The sequence below is a fragment of the Lithobates pipiens genome, unplaced genomic scaffold (genome assembly GCF_037356315.1).
Source record: "Lithobates pipiens isolate NorthernLeopardFrog02 unplaced genomic scaffold, aLitPip1_a1.2 Scaffold_3, whole genome shotgun sequence".
Classification (NCBI taxonomy): Eukaryota; Metazoa; Chordata; class Amphibia; order Anura; family Ranidae; genus Lithobates; species Lithobates pipiens.
The window spans coordinates 41,143,289-41,160,789 of record NW_027507790.1 but is presented as its reverse complement, the minus strand read 5'-3'; the positions used below and the strand labels follow the sequence as shown (position 1 = coordinate 41,160,789).

Here is a 17,501-nt window from a genome sequence, read left to right as displayed (position 1 = left end):
TGTACAAAACAGTGCCCATAAAAGGTTTGGAGCAAATAAGAAATTTTCTTAAAAATGATAACAATGCAAGTTGTCCTATGTTACCAAGAAACGTCATGCGTTGTAAATTATTTGAAATAATATAAAAAATAAAAAAAAACACATCTCATGGGAAGGGGGTGTGCAGGTGGAAGTTTATAGAATACATACCAGAGAAGTGGGGGAAAGTTAACAAGGTTGACGTGAGCCAAAAAGCTGTTAAGGAGGACCATAAAATAGCATGAGAGAATGTAATCTAACAATAATTAGAAACTGCAGCGCTACAATATCCTGTACTATAATATTTTTTATTTTATTTTTTTAAAACATTACCTAAAAAATATTGTTTAAATCACATTAATTAAATGGTGCAAAACAATAAGTGGAAAAAGTCCAAGTAGTGAACAAGGAGGTTGATTTAATAATGGCAAATAGTCTGTGCAGTTGCTCGACAAGAAAAAAAAAAAAAAAAAAGAAAATTTTTGCTTGCACATAATTGGCTGATAGAAATCAGGAGAACTTTCCCTCAGATCTAGCGTAACTTCACTTGCAGAACACTTAAAGAGCACAGACTGTTTGCCTAAGTAAATCAACCCCAAGGTGTCTTTGGCAAAGTCTTGATGGACAGAACGTGTCTGGCTGAGCTATGGTGTTTTTTTGCTAGAAAATTACCCAGGACCCCTAAACATTATATATGTGTTTTCAGCAGAGACCCTAGTGAATAAATAGGCAGTTGTTGCAACTTTTTATGTCACATTGCATCTGCGCAGCCATTTTTCAAACGCTTTTTTTTTTTGAGAGAAAAAACAGTTTCATGAATTAAAAAAAATAAAAATAAAAAAAATAAAGGTAGTCCAATTTTTGTATAAAACGTGAAAGATGATGGTACGCTGAGTAAATAGATACCCAACATGTCAAGCTTTAAAATTGTGCCAAACTTGGGTACTTAAAAATCTCTATAGACGGCACTTTTAAAAAAAAATATTTTAAACGGTTGCTCTCGCTCCAATGTTTGCGCTGATACCTCACATTAGAGCTGCACGGTTAATGATTAAGAATCAAGATTGCAATTCCTTCCCCCTTGCGATCTTAAAGCCCCTCCCGTCTGTGAAAACAATCAAGCTGCTATGATTGTTTTTACGATGCAGGGAATCACCGCCAGAAAAGAATGATATTTGAATGATGCCTGAAGCTGCAGGCATCATTCAGATATCTCCACTCAAAGTCCAGGACGTCATATGATGGCCTTGGATGGGAAGTGGTTAAAAACTGTCAATTTCGGTTTCGGCAAGTGCATACTGAACTTTCGGTACCAAAAGTGTGAAGGGGACTGAGATGAAATTAATGGGGGGGGGGGCTGTAAAGTGAACTGGGGGTACATAAGGAAAGGGGGGCTGTGAAGGGGACTAGTATACAAAAAAAACTGGGGGGGGATGTGAAGGGGACCAGTATACAAAAGAAAAAGGGGGGGCTGTGAAGGGGACTGAGCTACAAGGAAGGGAGGGCTGTGAAGTGGACTGAGTGCAAAGAAAGGAGGGACCCGGTATACAAAAATGCAAAAAAGGGGGGGGGTTTCGATGTAAAGAAGGCTGCAATGTAAAGGGAGGGACTGATGTAAAGGGAAACTGTAATGTAAGGGGGTGGGGCTGTGATGTAAAGAAACCAAGTCATAGTACAATCATGCTGGAAGAGCATTTTAATGACCGGACCTCCATGAATTTTAATTCAATACCCCTGGGCATAGGCGATCAGAGTGGAAGTTCTCCCCCTCTCCCTCCCAGCAGTCTTGAGACACGTCACAGGCTCCAGAAGACTGCGGGACCATTCGCAATGCGCAGCGCAGCTTGAGTATGCACAGTTGTCATGCGACTGTAAAGCTGCAAGCTGTCACATCCAGGTGCCAACAGTTGCCAGCACCAGGGACAGAAGACAGAAGGTGAAAACGGCTGGGGTGAGCTCCACTTTAAGCCTCATTTCACTCTTGCTGTGTAAGTGGATTACTTTGTTGAAAAAAAGGAGTAAAATCCCATCCACACTAGGCATTTGGCCTAGATGCATGGGGCTCTGGTGATTAGCTGCAAGTAGAGGGCACAGATGCCCTATCTAGCCTCACTGTCGGCAGCCTGTTAAAGCAGAATTAAAACCCTCCTAGATGGCGAAAACTGCCATCTTTAGCCTCTGTTAGACCCCTTTCACACCACACCGCAACTTGCGTCGGCGGTAAAACGCAGCTATTTTTAGCGGCATTTTACCGCCGGATTTGCGGCGGATTTCGGCCGCTAGCGGGGCGCTTTTACCCCCGCTAGCGGCCGCGAAAGGGTTAAAACTGCCGGCAATACACCGCAATAGCAGCGTTTTGCCGGCGGCATTACAGCGCTGCCCCATTGATTTCAATGGGCAGCAGTGGTGGAGGAGCGGTAAACACACCGCTCCTTCACCGCTCCAAAGAAGCTGCTGGCAGGACTTTTTTCTGACGCCCTGCCAGCGCACCGCTGTAGTGTGAAAGCCCTCGGGGCTTTCACACTACAAACAATGGTGCAGCTTCTTTAGGGCGTTTTGCAGGCGCTATTTCTAACGCTATAGCGCCTGCAAAACGCCCTGGTGTGAAAGGGGTCTTACAGTTGTCTGTGTACCACACGTGATCAGTTACAACACCAGCCATTTGATGGCTTGACAGTTCGGTTTAGAATATAGGCAACTTTGACAGTTTTTCACGGAATGCCTTAAAGTGGAACTAAACCCTCCCATCGTTATCAGCCAAGGAAGGTGCCATCTTAGCTTCTGTTTGATCTTTATTCCGCAGTGATGCTGCGCATGTGATCAGTTATGACATCAGCCATTTGATGTTTTGACAGCTTTGTTAAGAGCACAACCAATGTGACAGTTACATTCCCGACACGTGCTGGGAATGCAATTGTTTTTTTGAAACTGTTAAATCAATACAATAGATTAAGACCCCTTTCACACCACACCGCCCATAGCGTGGGCGGTAAAACCCTGCTATTTTTAGCGGCGTTTTACCGCCGGATTTGCGGCGCATTTCGGGTGCTAGCGGGGCACTTTTACTCCCCGCTAGCAGCCGAGAATGGGTTAAAACCGCCGGCAATACTCCGCAATAGCGGCGTTTTGCCGGCGGTATTACAGCGCTGCCCCATTGATTTCAATGGGGAACAGCGGTGGAGGAGCGGTAAACACACCGCTCCTTCACCGCTCCAAAGAAGCTGCTGGCAGGACTTTTCCCTGACGTCCTGCCAGCGCACCGCTGTAGTGTGAAAGCCCTCGGGCTTTCACACTACAGACAATGGTGCAGCTTTTTTAGGGTGGATTGCAGGCGCTATTTCTAACGCTATAGCGCCTGCAAAACGCCCTGGTGTGAAAGGGGTCTTAGTACCACTTGAAATGCATTGGTTTTGGGAAACCGTTAAAACCATAGGTTTAGTTCCACTTTAGACTTCTGCATAGTCACACTGGTCCAGCTTATTTCATTCCTGTGGAAGCTGGAAATGACTGTAGTAGGTACCACTACTACGATTTCCACTGTCTTCCGCGTCCTTTGCCTTTTAGAAAATACTTTATTTTCTCAATGATGGCAAAACATTCTCTGATTGGACATGGTGGACAGGCATGGTGGTGACATTGTGATCTTTCGCCTTGTTCAGAGAATGCGCTAAGAAAAAGTCATTCTGTGAATGGTGCCTGTGCTGAGCGGTCATCTCCCCGTGTTCACTATGCAGGTCAGCAGCTTGGCATGGGACACAGAAGACAGCAATCTTTGTAGTAGTAATGCTTACTACAGTACAGAGATTTCTAGTATTCAGAAGGATCAGCCAGGCAAGGCACATACATACTTACATTGGACCAAAGTAAGTGCAGATAAGCCATACCTAAAGCGGAATTACACCCAAAAATGGAACTTCCACTTTAAGGGAATGTGACCCCCTGGCATGCCACATTTGGCATGTCATTTTTTTTGGGGGGGGGTAGTGGATACCCTCTTTTTAGAGGGTTCCAGCTCCCACTTCCTTCCGGTGCACTGCGGCACCGGGAGGCAAATCAGCTCTGCCCCCTCCCTCTCTGCAATCATCTGGGACACGTCACAGGTCCCAGATGATTGCCCGGCCAGTCACGGCTCGCACATGCGCAGTGCGTGCCTGGCTGTGAAGCAACAGCCGGGCACCCACAGTCACTATGCCGGAAGACGCAGAGAGGAGGGGGAGACTAGCAGGACTTCGTTATCCCACATCGCTGGACCCTGGGACAGGCAAGTGTCCGATTATTAAAAGTCAGCAGCTGCAGTATTTGTAGCTGCTGACTTTAATTTTTTTCTTGAAGCGGAACTCCGCTTTTTTTAGCTTGTGTACCATACAGGGAAACACATTAGATCAGAATCTGATGTGTGCTACATTAAAGCAGGACTTCAGTCATTTTTTTAAACTTTCCATCTATTAAATTGAATAGTAAAACATTTTTTTTCTGCCAGTAAATATCTTATACAGCCCACTTCCTGTTTCTTGTCTAGTAAAAAGGCCTAGGCTAGGCATATGACATCATGCACAGCTCTCTCTTTCCTGAGGGTTTGCCAGGGAGGGGGGTGAGTCATAGGAGGGCCCAAGAGAGATGCAGAGCTGGAGGTCTGTGTAAATCCAGGAAGTGAACAGGCAGCAGCTTCAGATGCCCACAATTAAAATGGATGCAGCCAGACACAGTGGAGGGAAATGTCTGCAGCATATTTGGCAAACGCAGAATCACAGTATATAGAAAATAATATGCAAAGTGGTTGGAGGGAAGCTTCAGAATAGCAAAGATGTTTTTATTCCAAATTATGTGAGCAGACTGCAGTTTATTCTTTAAGGTGAGCACTTTCTCCAGTTGGTTGGGAATCTTTTTGTTAAGGGAGCTCATTTTATAATGGAGGATCACTAAGATTTCTGAGGCCTTCACTGGTTGACAGTTAATGGGAAGAAATTGAATATACCTGTTCACTTTATGGCCTTTTATTGTTTAGCACTCTTTAAAATGTGTTTAGTTTGAACAATATTCTGATTAATGTTTATGTTTTATTGTATAGGAGATGTTATTATAGTGCTGCACTTTCAAATTTTTGTCATATGTTTAATTTTACACCAATTCACTGCAGATGCTTACTAAAAATTATTTTGTTTGGATAGGCAGTGCCGAAACTTATGTTTTTACCATACAGAATGTCAGCTACAATAAAATAAAGCTGGAATATTTTGCCTGCTGCTTCACAAACTAGCAAAACACTTTTCAAATATATAAGCAGCACTTTCTTAACCTACTCTTTGCATTTTCCTCCCTCTTGAGTGTGCACAGAGGGTCACTTACCAGATGGTGTTGGCTTCAAGTTATTATGATGGGTAATATGTGCTTCTGTGGTTTATGCAGACTTTACCCATCTACGAGGCAACAGCCATTTCCCAGCAGCATACCAGCTCTCCTGTCTTAGTCATACAGTTGCATTTCCAATGTTATATAGAAAAAAAACACAAAGGCGCACAAAGAACTGCATTAGCACAGTGAAATCTAAAAGATACAATGCACTAGTGGAACCGCCTGTGTGCCCTTTCTGTATTTTCTATGTAACACTGAAAATCCATCTGTGCAACTCAGGCACCAGAGAAGATATCCAAGCTGGTGAGAGCTACAGGGGAGAAGGCGGAACCATACTGGGGAAGAGGGATTGCTTATGGATGAGGAAAATCCACGTAAACATCTGAAGTACATATTGATCCTATACCAACATGAGGTCAACATCATATGGAAAGTAAGGCCGCGTACACACGCGGGGACTGTTCGGCCAACTTTGTCCGCTGAACAGTGTTTCGGCGGACAGTCCGCCCGTGTGTGGGCTTTCAGTTTCAGCGAACAGTCCGCTGAACAAGGTTTTTCGGAAATTCCGAAAAACTGTCCGCTGAAACTTTGTTTCAGCGAACAGTCCCCTCGTGTGTAGGCTTGTTCATCAAACTAAGTTCCGCGCATGCTCAGAAAGGATTTACACGCCGAAAGTTATAATGCAGTGTATAGGACGTCGTATTTTTCGTCCCGTCGTACGTGCCGTTCACGTCATCGCGCACGGTTTCAGCAAACTGTTCGTTCGTCGTGTGTGGCCAAGTCCGTCCATGCTAATTTTGAGCAGACTGTTTGCTGAAACTGTTTGACGGACAAAGTTGGGCGAACAGTCCCCGCGTGTGTACGCGGCCTAAGGGTACGGGAGAAAAGCACTGCTTGAAGAGGATTCTCATTTGATTGTCTTTGAGAATATGATTGTTGTGAATAAGAGAGGTGGGGGGGAATTGGATAAACACATAATCATGTTACCGCCTAATACCAATCAAGAGAGTTTACGTAGCCAAGCTGGGATTTTATCCATTATAGATTTTGCACGCTTACTAAACTGCAAATTCTACCATCTGCTGAAATGTCTACGAGTGGTCCCCAGGCAGCTGTGGTATGAATCAGATTTCAGTCGCAGATACTTTTGATGTTGCTTGCAGCATCCTCTGAGCTAGTAGTCAGCATCAGTTTACACACCTGCTTAGAATACATTTCTCAAAAAACATGAATTCAAACAGAGGTGAACCAATCTCCAGGCTATTCAGTGCTCATCATTGTTACTAACTAAAGGCTACAGGTATGTGGGGCCATATGACATAAAATGTGAGCATATTTCCCCACCCAGGAACCACAGCTGCTGCGTACAGCTGCTCACAGAAATCAATTACAGGATACGGCTGTATGTGTGAATATTTCGGTACATGTGTAAATGCCCCAACAGATGAAAGCCCCAGGATGGAGATAGTCTATGTCCAGGGGGCATGCGTTCATATACATACTTACGGAGGTACAGGAGTATACCTGCATACAGATGCATTCATTTGTGCAGCTGTACACAGCACCTGAGGCTCCCAGGTGGAAAAATACATGCAAATTATACGTTCAACTGCCTTAGGTGACGGGGTGCAAGAGGCTTAAAGTTATTTTACATGTTATGGAATGCGAATGCTGTTTTACCAAAGTGCTGAAAACAAGGTGAATATTTAGAAGACACTATTTTCTTTGTACTCATTGTTTTGCACAACTAGTTAAACTTACATAATGGTTTTCAGTGCGTAGCTTTTAGGTTAGTTCTCGAATATCTTCCTTTGGCGTGAAGGAACCATAATGCTGTCTGTTATTAATGGTCCCACTGTGAATACGACAGGACCACTATGTGGCAAAACAGCAGTTTTCCATCTCCCCAGTTGCAGCATTGGATCTCTACTGTAGCCAAGGGAAGAACAGAGAGTACAAATGCAACCACTGATGGCCACTGTCTGACTTAAGCTTCATGTACACCTAGCCTATTATGACCGAGGGCGGGGAAAAAGCAGCAAAATCATGGAGCGATTTTTCCCCGTTTTGCGGCCAGTGGTCAAAACATTCCTATCCTAAATGAGATTTGCATTCAGGAGAGGGAGGTTAAACCCACCATAACCGCAGCAGCTCCTAAACGATCCTAAAAGACTATGTGTACATGGACACACAGGCTGTTATGGAGTCGAGTTTAGGAGCTTTGGCAAAAAATACTCCAAAAGCTCCTAAACTCAAGTTTAGGAGCTGTAGTGTACATGAAGCCTAACTCTCATATACAGAAAGGATGGAATAAACCATTTGTACAAAGAAATTCCTTACATCCACCAATCAGAATCATACCTACCTTGCAAATGTGTATCTGATTGGTTACGCATCAAGCTAAGAAGAAAAATAATCTGAAAGGCCATAATGGGTCCCAGTTAAAGTTCCCAAACAGTGATGGAGGTTGTCCAATTCATGGAAGGTATGATGGTGCAAGGGCAGAGCATGCTTCAGAAGCATCAAGCATAGTCATATACCTGCCCTAGAATTAGCACTGGTTTCTAGAGTTAGAGACTAGGAGCCCCGTCAGTGACAGGTAACGGTCATTGCAGGATCCATATAAAACTAATGGTAGCTTCACTAAACATTCTAATCTGTGCCCATTATGGTACATAGGCATTCTCATAGCATGAGCAAAGCTTGTTCTTTTACCTTCGATAAAGAAGATCCTGGGCGAGTTATCTTGGATGAAGTAGGTGCGTTGCTCTCGGATTTTGCCCTTTCGGTGCCTTGTGGTTTATTTGTGGCAGGTACTTTGGGGACGGAGCCTGCACTCCTGTTTGCTTTCCTCATCCTGGGAGCCCTGTTTGTGATGCATTTACAGCTGAATCTGTGTAGAAGGAAGAATTATGTTAAATTCAACAAAATAAATATTTTCAACGTACTTAATCTACCCCTACTTGGAACACGAATTACTGCAGGTTCTTACGTATGTCAATTTTACTCCTGGAATATTCATGGAGATCAGCCTGCATAGCATGTAGACTTATGAGGAGTCAGGGCTACAAATAAGATCTGGTAGATCTTCAAACCTGTGAACTCTCCGAGTTGGATGCAGAGTCTCCTTCTTTTAAAACCTCTATGTTGAGTGCTTTCACAGCTCTCCTCCCTTGCCCTCACAGGCTTGGCTGAGAGCAGTGGGAGCCATTGGCTCCTGCTCCTGTCAGTCAACCCTGTGAGCAGAGAGAGGGGGCGGGCCGAGCCAGGCTGTGTATCTGAATAGACACAAACAGCCCGGCTCCGGATCGAGTATCTCCATAGGGATTTCAGCAGAGGAGAGGAGCCAGGAGCAACATCGAGGGACCACAGAAGAGCAGTGTTAATTTTGACTCCAAATTTTGATTTTGTTTTAGATGTGTTTTAGTCATATTTTAGCTGACTAAAATCTCCAGTGCATTTTAGTCGACTAAAATTTAATGGGTTAAGTCAAATTGTAATGCATTATTTAAGCATTTCTTTAGAATTTCCAAACTTAGATACTCCTGGAGTAAAAATCGAATAATGTGATAGTGGACATGGGGAAGTAAATAGGAGTGAGGGAGTGCACAGGGCAGAGAACTGGACAGTCTGGGGTGGCTGCAGGGGCGTAACTAGAAATCACAGGGCCCCATAGCAAAATGTTGTATGGGGCCCCCCTGCAAACAGCCCCCCCCCCCCCCTGTAAATTCATTCATCAGTGACCGTAACCAGTAAAATCATTCGACCGTGACCAGTAAAATCATTCATCAGTGACCGTGACCAGTGCAGGACATTAATACAATTACAGTGACCAGTGCAGGACATTAATTCATCAGTGCCCGTGACCAGTAAATTTATTCATCAGTGACCGTGACCAGTAAAATCATTCCACAGTGACCAGTAAAATCATTCATCAGTGACCGTAACCAGTAAAATCATTCTTCAGTGACCAGTAAAATCATTCATCAGTGACCGTGACCAGTAAAATCATTCGACCGTGACCAGTAAAATCATTCATCAGTGACCGTGACCAGTGCAGGACATGAATACGATTACTGTGACCAGTGCAGGACATTAATACAATTACTGTGACCAGTGCAGGACATTAATACAATTACTGTGACCAGTGCAGGACATTAATACAATTAGGGCCGGTTCACACTGCGGGCGACTGCGATCCGACTTCAGGTCGGTCTAGGTCGCCTCAAGTCGCCTCCAGGTCGCGCTGCATTAAAAACAATGATAGTCAATGGAGCTGTCTTAATATACACTACTGCAGTAGCTCCGACTTTTAAAAAAGGTTCCTGTACTACTTGGAAACGACTTCTAGGCGACTTGTACCCATTCATGTCAATGTAAGTCGCCTCTCCTGTTCATCTGTAGGCTACTTGCAGGCTACTTGACAGGAAGTCACCCAGCCCCCACTGCAGGCAGCCCCTCCTTTCCATACACATTAGTTTCGTTTTCCTGGTTATCTTGAACTCACACAGACCAAGAGCTCAGTCCTGCAAAATGTCTGCTATGAACAGGAGAGAACCAGTGGACAATGAGTCCCTCATACGCTTTGTTCGGGAGAGAAGGTGTCTGTATGCCAAGTCTGTATGGCAAGTGACGTGGAAAGTGGACAATGACATACAGCATATGTACTTGCCTTGTGATCGACATCCGTGTATACTTGAAAAACTTGTCATCAAAACTACGCAAGTTCTCATACATAGCCCAGAACTGCCCTCTGTTATGTCGATTGGCAATGATTGGATGGATCCAGTAGCGACGTCTTCTTCCCATCCTCCTCCTCAGCTTCATTTCTTCTTCTTCCTCTTCCATCAGTACTGCCAAACCAGCTGTTAGGACAGCTGACATAAGGTAACGCACAGAGAGCATTTTGGACACAGAACAACTGGCAAAAACAGGAACAAGGAAGAAGACAGGAACAGGAATGATGTCACAAGGGGTGAAAGCTCACTTGTACAGTTCCCTGTCCTGGAGGCGACTTGTAAGTCGCCCCAAGTCGCGCTGTTAAGTCGGATACAAGTCGTATCCGACTTGGCTTCACAAGTAGTGTCGCCTCGTGTCGCCCCCTGTGTGAACCGGCCCTTACTGTGACCAGTGCAGGACATTAATACAATTACTGTGACCAGTGCAGGACATTAATACAATTACTTTGACCAGTGCAGGACATTAATTCATCAGTGCCCGACACCAGTAAATTTATTCATCAGTGACCGTAACCAGTAAATTCATTCATCAGTGACCGTAACCAGTAAAATCATTCGACCGTGACCAGTAAAATAATTCATCAGTGACCGTGACCAGTAAAATCATTCATCAGTGACCAGTAAATTTATTCATCAGTGACCGTGACCAGTAAATTTATTCATCAGTGACCGTGACCAGTAAAATCATTCATCAGTGACCGTGACCAGTAAAATCATTCATGAGTGACCATGACCAGTAAATTTATTCATCAGTGACCGTGACCAGTAAAATCATTCAACCGTGACCAGTAAAATCATTCATCAGTGACCGTGACCAGTAAAATCATTCCACAGTGACCAGTAAAATCATTCATCAGTGACCGTGACCAGTAAAATCATTCATCAGTGACCAGTAAATTTATTCATCAGTGACCGTGACCAGTAAAATCATTCCACAGTGACCAGTAAAATCATTCATCAGTGACCATGACCAGTAAATTCATTCCACAGTGACCAGTAAATTCATTCATCAGTGACCGTGACCAGTAAAATCATTCGACCGTGACCAGTAAAATCATTCGACTGTGACCAGTAAAATAATTTATCAGTGACCGTAACCAGTAAAATCATTCATCAGTGACCGTGACCAGTAAATTCATTCATCAGTGACCGTGACCAGTTAATTCATTCATCAGTGACTGTGACCAGTAAAATCATTCATCAGTGACCGTGACCAGTAAATTCATTCATCAGTGACCGTGACCAGTTAATTCATTCATCAGTGACTGTGACCAGTAAAATCATTCAACAGTGACCATGACCAGTAAAATCATTCATCAGTGACCGTGACCAGTAAATTCATTCATCAGTGACCGTGACCAGTTAATTCATTCATCAGTGACTGTGACCAGTAAAATCATTCATCAGTGACCGTGACCAGTAAAATCATTCCACAGTGACCAGTAAAATCATTCATCAGTGACCGTGACCAGTAAAATCATTCGACCGTGACCAGTAAAATCATTCGACCGTGACCAGTAAAATCATTCGACCGTGACCAGTAAAATCATTCGACCGTGACCAGTAAAATCATTCGACCGTGACCAGTAAAATAATTTATCAGTGACCGTGACCAGTAAAATCATTCATCAGTGACCGTGACCAGTAAAATCATTCATCAGTGACCGTGACCAGTTAATTCATTCATCAGTGACTGTGACCAGTAAAATCATTCAACAGTGACCATGACCAGTAAAATCATTCATCAGTGACCGTGACCAGTAAAATCATTCGACCGTGACCAGTAAAATCATTCATCAGTGACCAGTAAAATAATTCATCAGTGACCGTAACCAGTAAAATCATTCGACCGTGACCAGTGCAGGACATTAATACAATTACAGTGAACAGTGCAGGACATTAATACAATTACAGTGACCAATGCAGGACATTAATACAATTACAGTGAACAGTGCAGGACATTAATACAATTACAGTGACCAATGCAGGACATTAATACAATTACAGTGACCAGTGCAGGACATTAATACAATTACAGTGACCAGTGCAGGACATTCACCCCCCTCCCCCCGCCATGCTGCATATTATAAAAATCAGTTAAACTCACAGACAGTTCAAAATGTTTAGACTGCAGTCTGGCCCCATCATTGCATCAGCTTAATTTAGCAGTACAGTACCTCTGTCTGATTGCAATGAATGGTCTTCAAATTTTGCAAGTGAGGGGGAGTCTGGTTCCTCCTCGGCGGTGCTGCCTGGTTCCTGTGTATGCAGGCTGCAGTAGCTCTGCATTGACGCTCCGCCCATCGAGCCTCCGGCCGAGTGACGTCACGACGCTGGGAGGGGGCTGACGCCGGTGTTCTGGGCAGGACAGAAGCTTGCCAATGCATTGCCGAGCCCCGGACCGCTCGGCAGCGGCCCCCATTCGGCAGCAGTTCCACTAGGCTTCGGGCCCCATAGCGACTGCGGGCCCCATAGCGACCGCGTGGGTCGCTATGGCGGTAGTTCCGCCACTGTGGCTGTTATTTTACACAGTGCTAAGCATTGCTCCTTGCCGGGAAGGGAAACACTCACAGTGTGGTTTGCAGGGCATTGTTCGAGAACTTCCAGGCAGCAGGCAGACAGAGGGAACCCGTCTCAGCCAATAGTTTGTCTAGGGGCAGAGGCTTTAGCTGACAGGCGGAAGTTCAGTTGGGTAAATGTCCTTCCTTTACATTTTCATTTGATGAAAATTGGAATTGAGTTTCACCATAGTTTTTGTCAACTGTCTTCATTAGAATTTTATTTTCGTTTAGTTTTCGACACTAAAAAAATGGAGCCGAAGAGAATTATCATGAAAATATTTGATGAAATTAACACTGCAGAATAGGAAGTTTGGGGCTGCTCTATGCAAAACCATTGCACACAGCAGGCAAGTATAACATTTTTCTTTTAAAAAAAACAAAAAAAAAAAAAAACACAACACCTTTGCCATTATATATGTAACCAATTTTCTGCTTAGCAAAGGAAAAAGGTCCCATCCATGTAGATGTATGTTCTTTAAAGAGGAAGTAAACCCTGATGAGTTTACTTCCTATTTCATTCCCTGCAAAGGCAAAGCATAATGGACTACTATACATCGCATAGTAGCCCATTATATGTCACTTACCTGACACAGGAGCCAGCGAAGTCGCCGCTGTCCCCTGTAGTCCGCCGCATCCATCTTGCTGGTGGCGTCTCGCAGCTCCGCCGCTGTCATTCGGCGGAGCCGCGATGACGTCACTCCCGCGCATGCGTGCGGGAGCCGACACGCGCGGCAGATCCATTGTTGGAAATGCCGCGCTCAGTGCGCCTGCGCGTCGCTGTCTACGGCGCATGCGCCGTAGACAGCGGTGCCTGTCTTCAGGCAAATATCTCCTAAACCGTATAGGTTTAGGAGATATTTCTTGGACCTACAGGTAAGCCTTAATCTAGGCTTACCTGTAGGTCAAAGTGGTTTGTAAGGGTTTACAACCATTTTAACTACAATTTGTAAAGAAAACATCGCAACAGATTTTGGACATAAGAAACTGCAGCCATCTCTTTATCCTATTTGTTTTAATTTCAACCCTTCAATTTTCTGTTCAAGGATCTGATGAGCTACAGAATCCTAAAAGAAAAAGTGTACCAATGAGCAAAATCCCCAGGCTGTCTAATTAAAGCTGAATTCCAGGTATAGCTTATTTTGTCACTATAGTTATTATAGTCCTTATTATTCAAGATTTATTTAGTGTCAACAGTAGAAATATAAAAGGAAAAAATAAAGTTGCAATAGAATAAAATACAAGGTTAAAGTGATTGTAAAGTGTTTTTTTTCCTTTAGTTAGAAATAACAAACCTGTCATATTTACCTGCTCTGTTGCAGTGGATTTGCACAGAACAGCCCAGATCCTCCTCTTCTCAGGTCCCTCTTTGGTGCTCCAAGCCTGTCGATTGCCATGCTGAGCCACAGCTCCATGTGTCCATTCAGACACAGAGCCGCGCCCTAGCCCTGCCCCCTTTCTCTCCTCATTGGCTGACTGACTTTGAATGGCACTGCGCTGCTGTCTCAGTCAACGAGGAGCGGAGTCCTGGGCAGCCGAGACAATCTTATAACATCGCTGGATCAAGATGCGGCTTAGGTAAGTATTAGGGGGGCTGATGCAAACAGAAGGCTTTTATCTTAATGCATAGAAAGCATCAAGATCAATAAAACCTTCTGTCTTTACAACCACTTTAAGAGGGTCCTGCGCATAACCGCCTACAATCCAATAGGGTGGGGTAAGTGGCACAAAAAGCATAATTTTGGGTGATGAGCTGATGGAAGAATTAAATATTCAGTTATGAGTTTTTAGGGATCACCTAAAAAGGTGGCCAGAGGAGGAAATACCCAGACAGATTGGGGTAGAGAGTGTCAAAGGATGGGAGAGGCTCAGAAGACGACCTGGAGATGAGAATGGAAGAAAAAGACAAGAGAGTAGGTGGTCTTAGAAGGAGCAGAGAGGAGAGTTTGGGTAAGATTTTGAGACAAGATTGGTGATGTAGCTCGGGGCCGAGTTGTAGAAGGCTTTGTACGTTGCGGTTAGTATTTCAAATTTTATTCTCTGGGCAATCAGAAGCCAGTGGAGGGGTTGGCAGACACGGAGTCGTTGATAAAGGTAGATGAGCCTGGCAGAAGCATTCATGATAGATTGAGGAGGGGATAGCCTGTGGAGAGATAGGCCTATGAGAAGGAAGTTGCAATAGACAATGGCGAGACATATGAAGGACGTGAATGAGGAGCTTGGTGGTTTCATCAGCTTAAAAGGGCGAATTTTAGAGATGTTATGGATGTGACCACTGCTGTCTTCCCAGGTCCTGTACTGAGTTACCCATAAGATAGCAGAGATCACTGAGGCATTGCTCAGTGGCTGTGGTAATACTACAGTGGTTACCTGCTTACTACAGCGATTACCTGCTTCTGCAGGGATCCTACAGGTATAGCATATGTATACTTACACTGATCCAAGCAGGACCAATACCATATTACCATAATTATCAGTATATTTGATTAGAAATACTATGAAAAATGATTAAGAGACATAATGAAGAGGACCTATAATGAAATGTTAATAGTCGTGTTGTGATTAAAAAGGGTGAAACATTTTTCCTGGAAAATCTGCACTTTAGGCTTCCAGATGTCTGATCATGATTAAAAACCCAGGCATTTGGGAAGTGGATCTTCAAAAGGAAGCATCAGACATCTACACATGGATACTTTCTTTCAGAATTCAAAGAGCCTACAGCAGCATCTTCCCCAGAAAAGGGGGAAATACTGAAACTATTTATCCATACCAGCAACAATATTAAAGGGGTTTGTAAACCCTTACAACACACTTTGACCTACAGGTAAGCCTAGATTAAGGCTTACCTGTAGGTCCAAGAAATATCTCCTAAACCTACATGCGCCATAGACAGCTGCGCGCAGGCGCACTGAGCGCGGCACCCGTCAACGGCGATATGCCGCGCGTGGCGGCTCCCGTACGCATGCGCGGGAGTGACGTCATTGCGGCTTTGCCGAATGACAGCGGCAGAGCAGCGAAACCCACCGAGAAGATGGATGCGCCGGACTACAGGGGACAGCGGTGACTTCACTGGCTCCTGTGTCAGGTAAGTGACACATAATGGACTACTATGCGATGCATAGTAGTCCATTATGCTTTACCTTTGCAGGGAATGAAAGAGGAACTAAACTCATCAGGGTTTACTTCCTCTTTAAAGTGGTTGTAAACCCTCGTGTTTTTTTCACCTCATTCTATGCATTAAGGTTCTGTCACTCAGCAGCCCCCCACGCCCCGTTATACTTACCTGAGCCCTGGGTTTTCCACAAAGGAAACGAGCATACCAGCTCTGCCTGGTGTCTTGTGTCCTGATTGAATAGATTGATAGAGGCACAGCCCTTGGCAGCAACCTTGGCTCCCGCTGCTGTCAATCAAATCCAATAACGTATGACATGATTGTTTTTGTTTTTTAAAAACCCTGAACCTTTACAACCCCTTTAACAGTGTAAAGTTATTATGTCAGTAGAAGTCCAATTTATTAGGAAACTATTTCTCCACAAAGCTGTACATGTAAAAGCCATGCCTAAGAGTGGATACAGAAGATATACAGTATTTTTCATAAGCCATAAAATGCTGTGCCTTTCCAATTTGGCTTAACTTCTTTAGGGACTTCAGGAGTATCTGTACACATACACACACTGTATATTACACACACACTGTTATATACTGTATTAGATTAGGTATATTTAAAGTAGACTACAAGATGGTAATCAATGCGTTTCACTGGGACCCAATCTTTATGGGCAGCACAATGGTTTGCACTTCTGCCTAGCAGTACTAGGGTCATTGGTTTGATTCCCAACTACAGCACTACCTGCCTGGAGTTTGCAAGTTTTCCCTGTGCTGTGTGGATTTCCTTTGGGTACTCCAGTTTCCTCCCACCCTCCAAAGACATGCTGGTAGGTTAATTGTCTCCTGTGTAAACTGGCCCTAGTACATATATGAATGTGAGTTAGGGCCCTTACATTGTAAACTCCTTGAGAGCAGAGACTGATGTGAATGTACAATATACATGTAAAGCGCTGTGTAAATTGTCAGCTCTATAAACGTACCTGTAAAAAAACAGCTTGCAGAATGCAGTGAAACAAATTTAAACACAGGCCTGTAACATGGCTGCAGAAATATACACATTACACCTCATATATACTTTGATCTTTCTGTGTATTCAGATACATTGCCTGCCATTACCAATAAAGATATTATAGATCTGATAAGCTGTTGAGGAGGCGGTTTAAAAAAATATATAATGCAGGCCCATCATCAACTGCTCTTTATAAACACTTCTAGAGCACTGTTGTGGCCTGCCAGATTACAAAACATTTACAAGGCTCCCTGTTGTCTACATGAAGCTAATTAGAGCTGTACAGTATTCATGGATCTATGCCAAACTACAGATAAAAGGGATATCAACATTACACAAGATTGATGCTTCTACCCAGGACACATAGAAAACAAACATGCACAAGTCATCCTATGTATTTATATGGAAAGTTTTCAAATCAACAACAACCAGGCAGTTTGAGCTTCTTATGCAAATAGCTAATAAATTCTCTTGGGTTTCAATTCTGTATTTTGCAAATATGATTAGCAGTGACAAATAGTTAATATTACTAGTTATAAAGTTATTTCATAAAGCCACCGTTCCTGGAGGCAACCTTCTGTTGATGGTACTGCTAAGCGCAATGCGCTAAGGGCAACTTCCACCCTGCAAGCACATCCAGCACCTACAGAACATTGAGGCAGCGATCCTCGGATTGCTCTTTTGTCAGTGGAAGCTGTGCAACTGCAAATGGGAATG

At 43.9% G+C, this 17,501-nt stretch overlaps 1 protein-coding gene across 7 annotated transcripts in view; it reads right to left on the bottom strand.

Annotated features, from left to right (window-relative positions):
- SPECC1L (sperm antigen with calponin homology and coiled-coil domains 1 like) overlaps nucleotides 1-17,501 on the bottom strand; it is a 141,822-nt gene that overhangs the window by 83,790 nt on the left and 40,531 nt on the right. For 6 of the 7 annotated variants that reach the window (XM_077461536.1, XM_077461537.1, XM_077461539.1 and 3 more), the window contains exon 2: nucleotides 8,086-8,263. In XM_077461536.1, the coding sequence (XP_077317662.1) occupies nucleotides 8,086-8,226 (141 nt within the window). In that variant the 5' untranslated portion in view covers nucleotides 8,227-8,263. Of the gene's footprint in view, nucleotides 1-189; nucleotides 235-8,085; nucleotides 8,264-17,501 lie in introns of those variants that run through there. The other variant, XM_077461540.1, reaches the window with a different exon arrangement.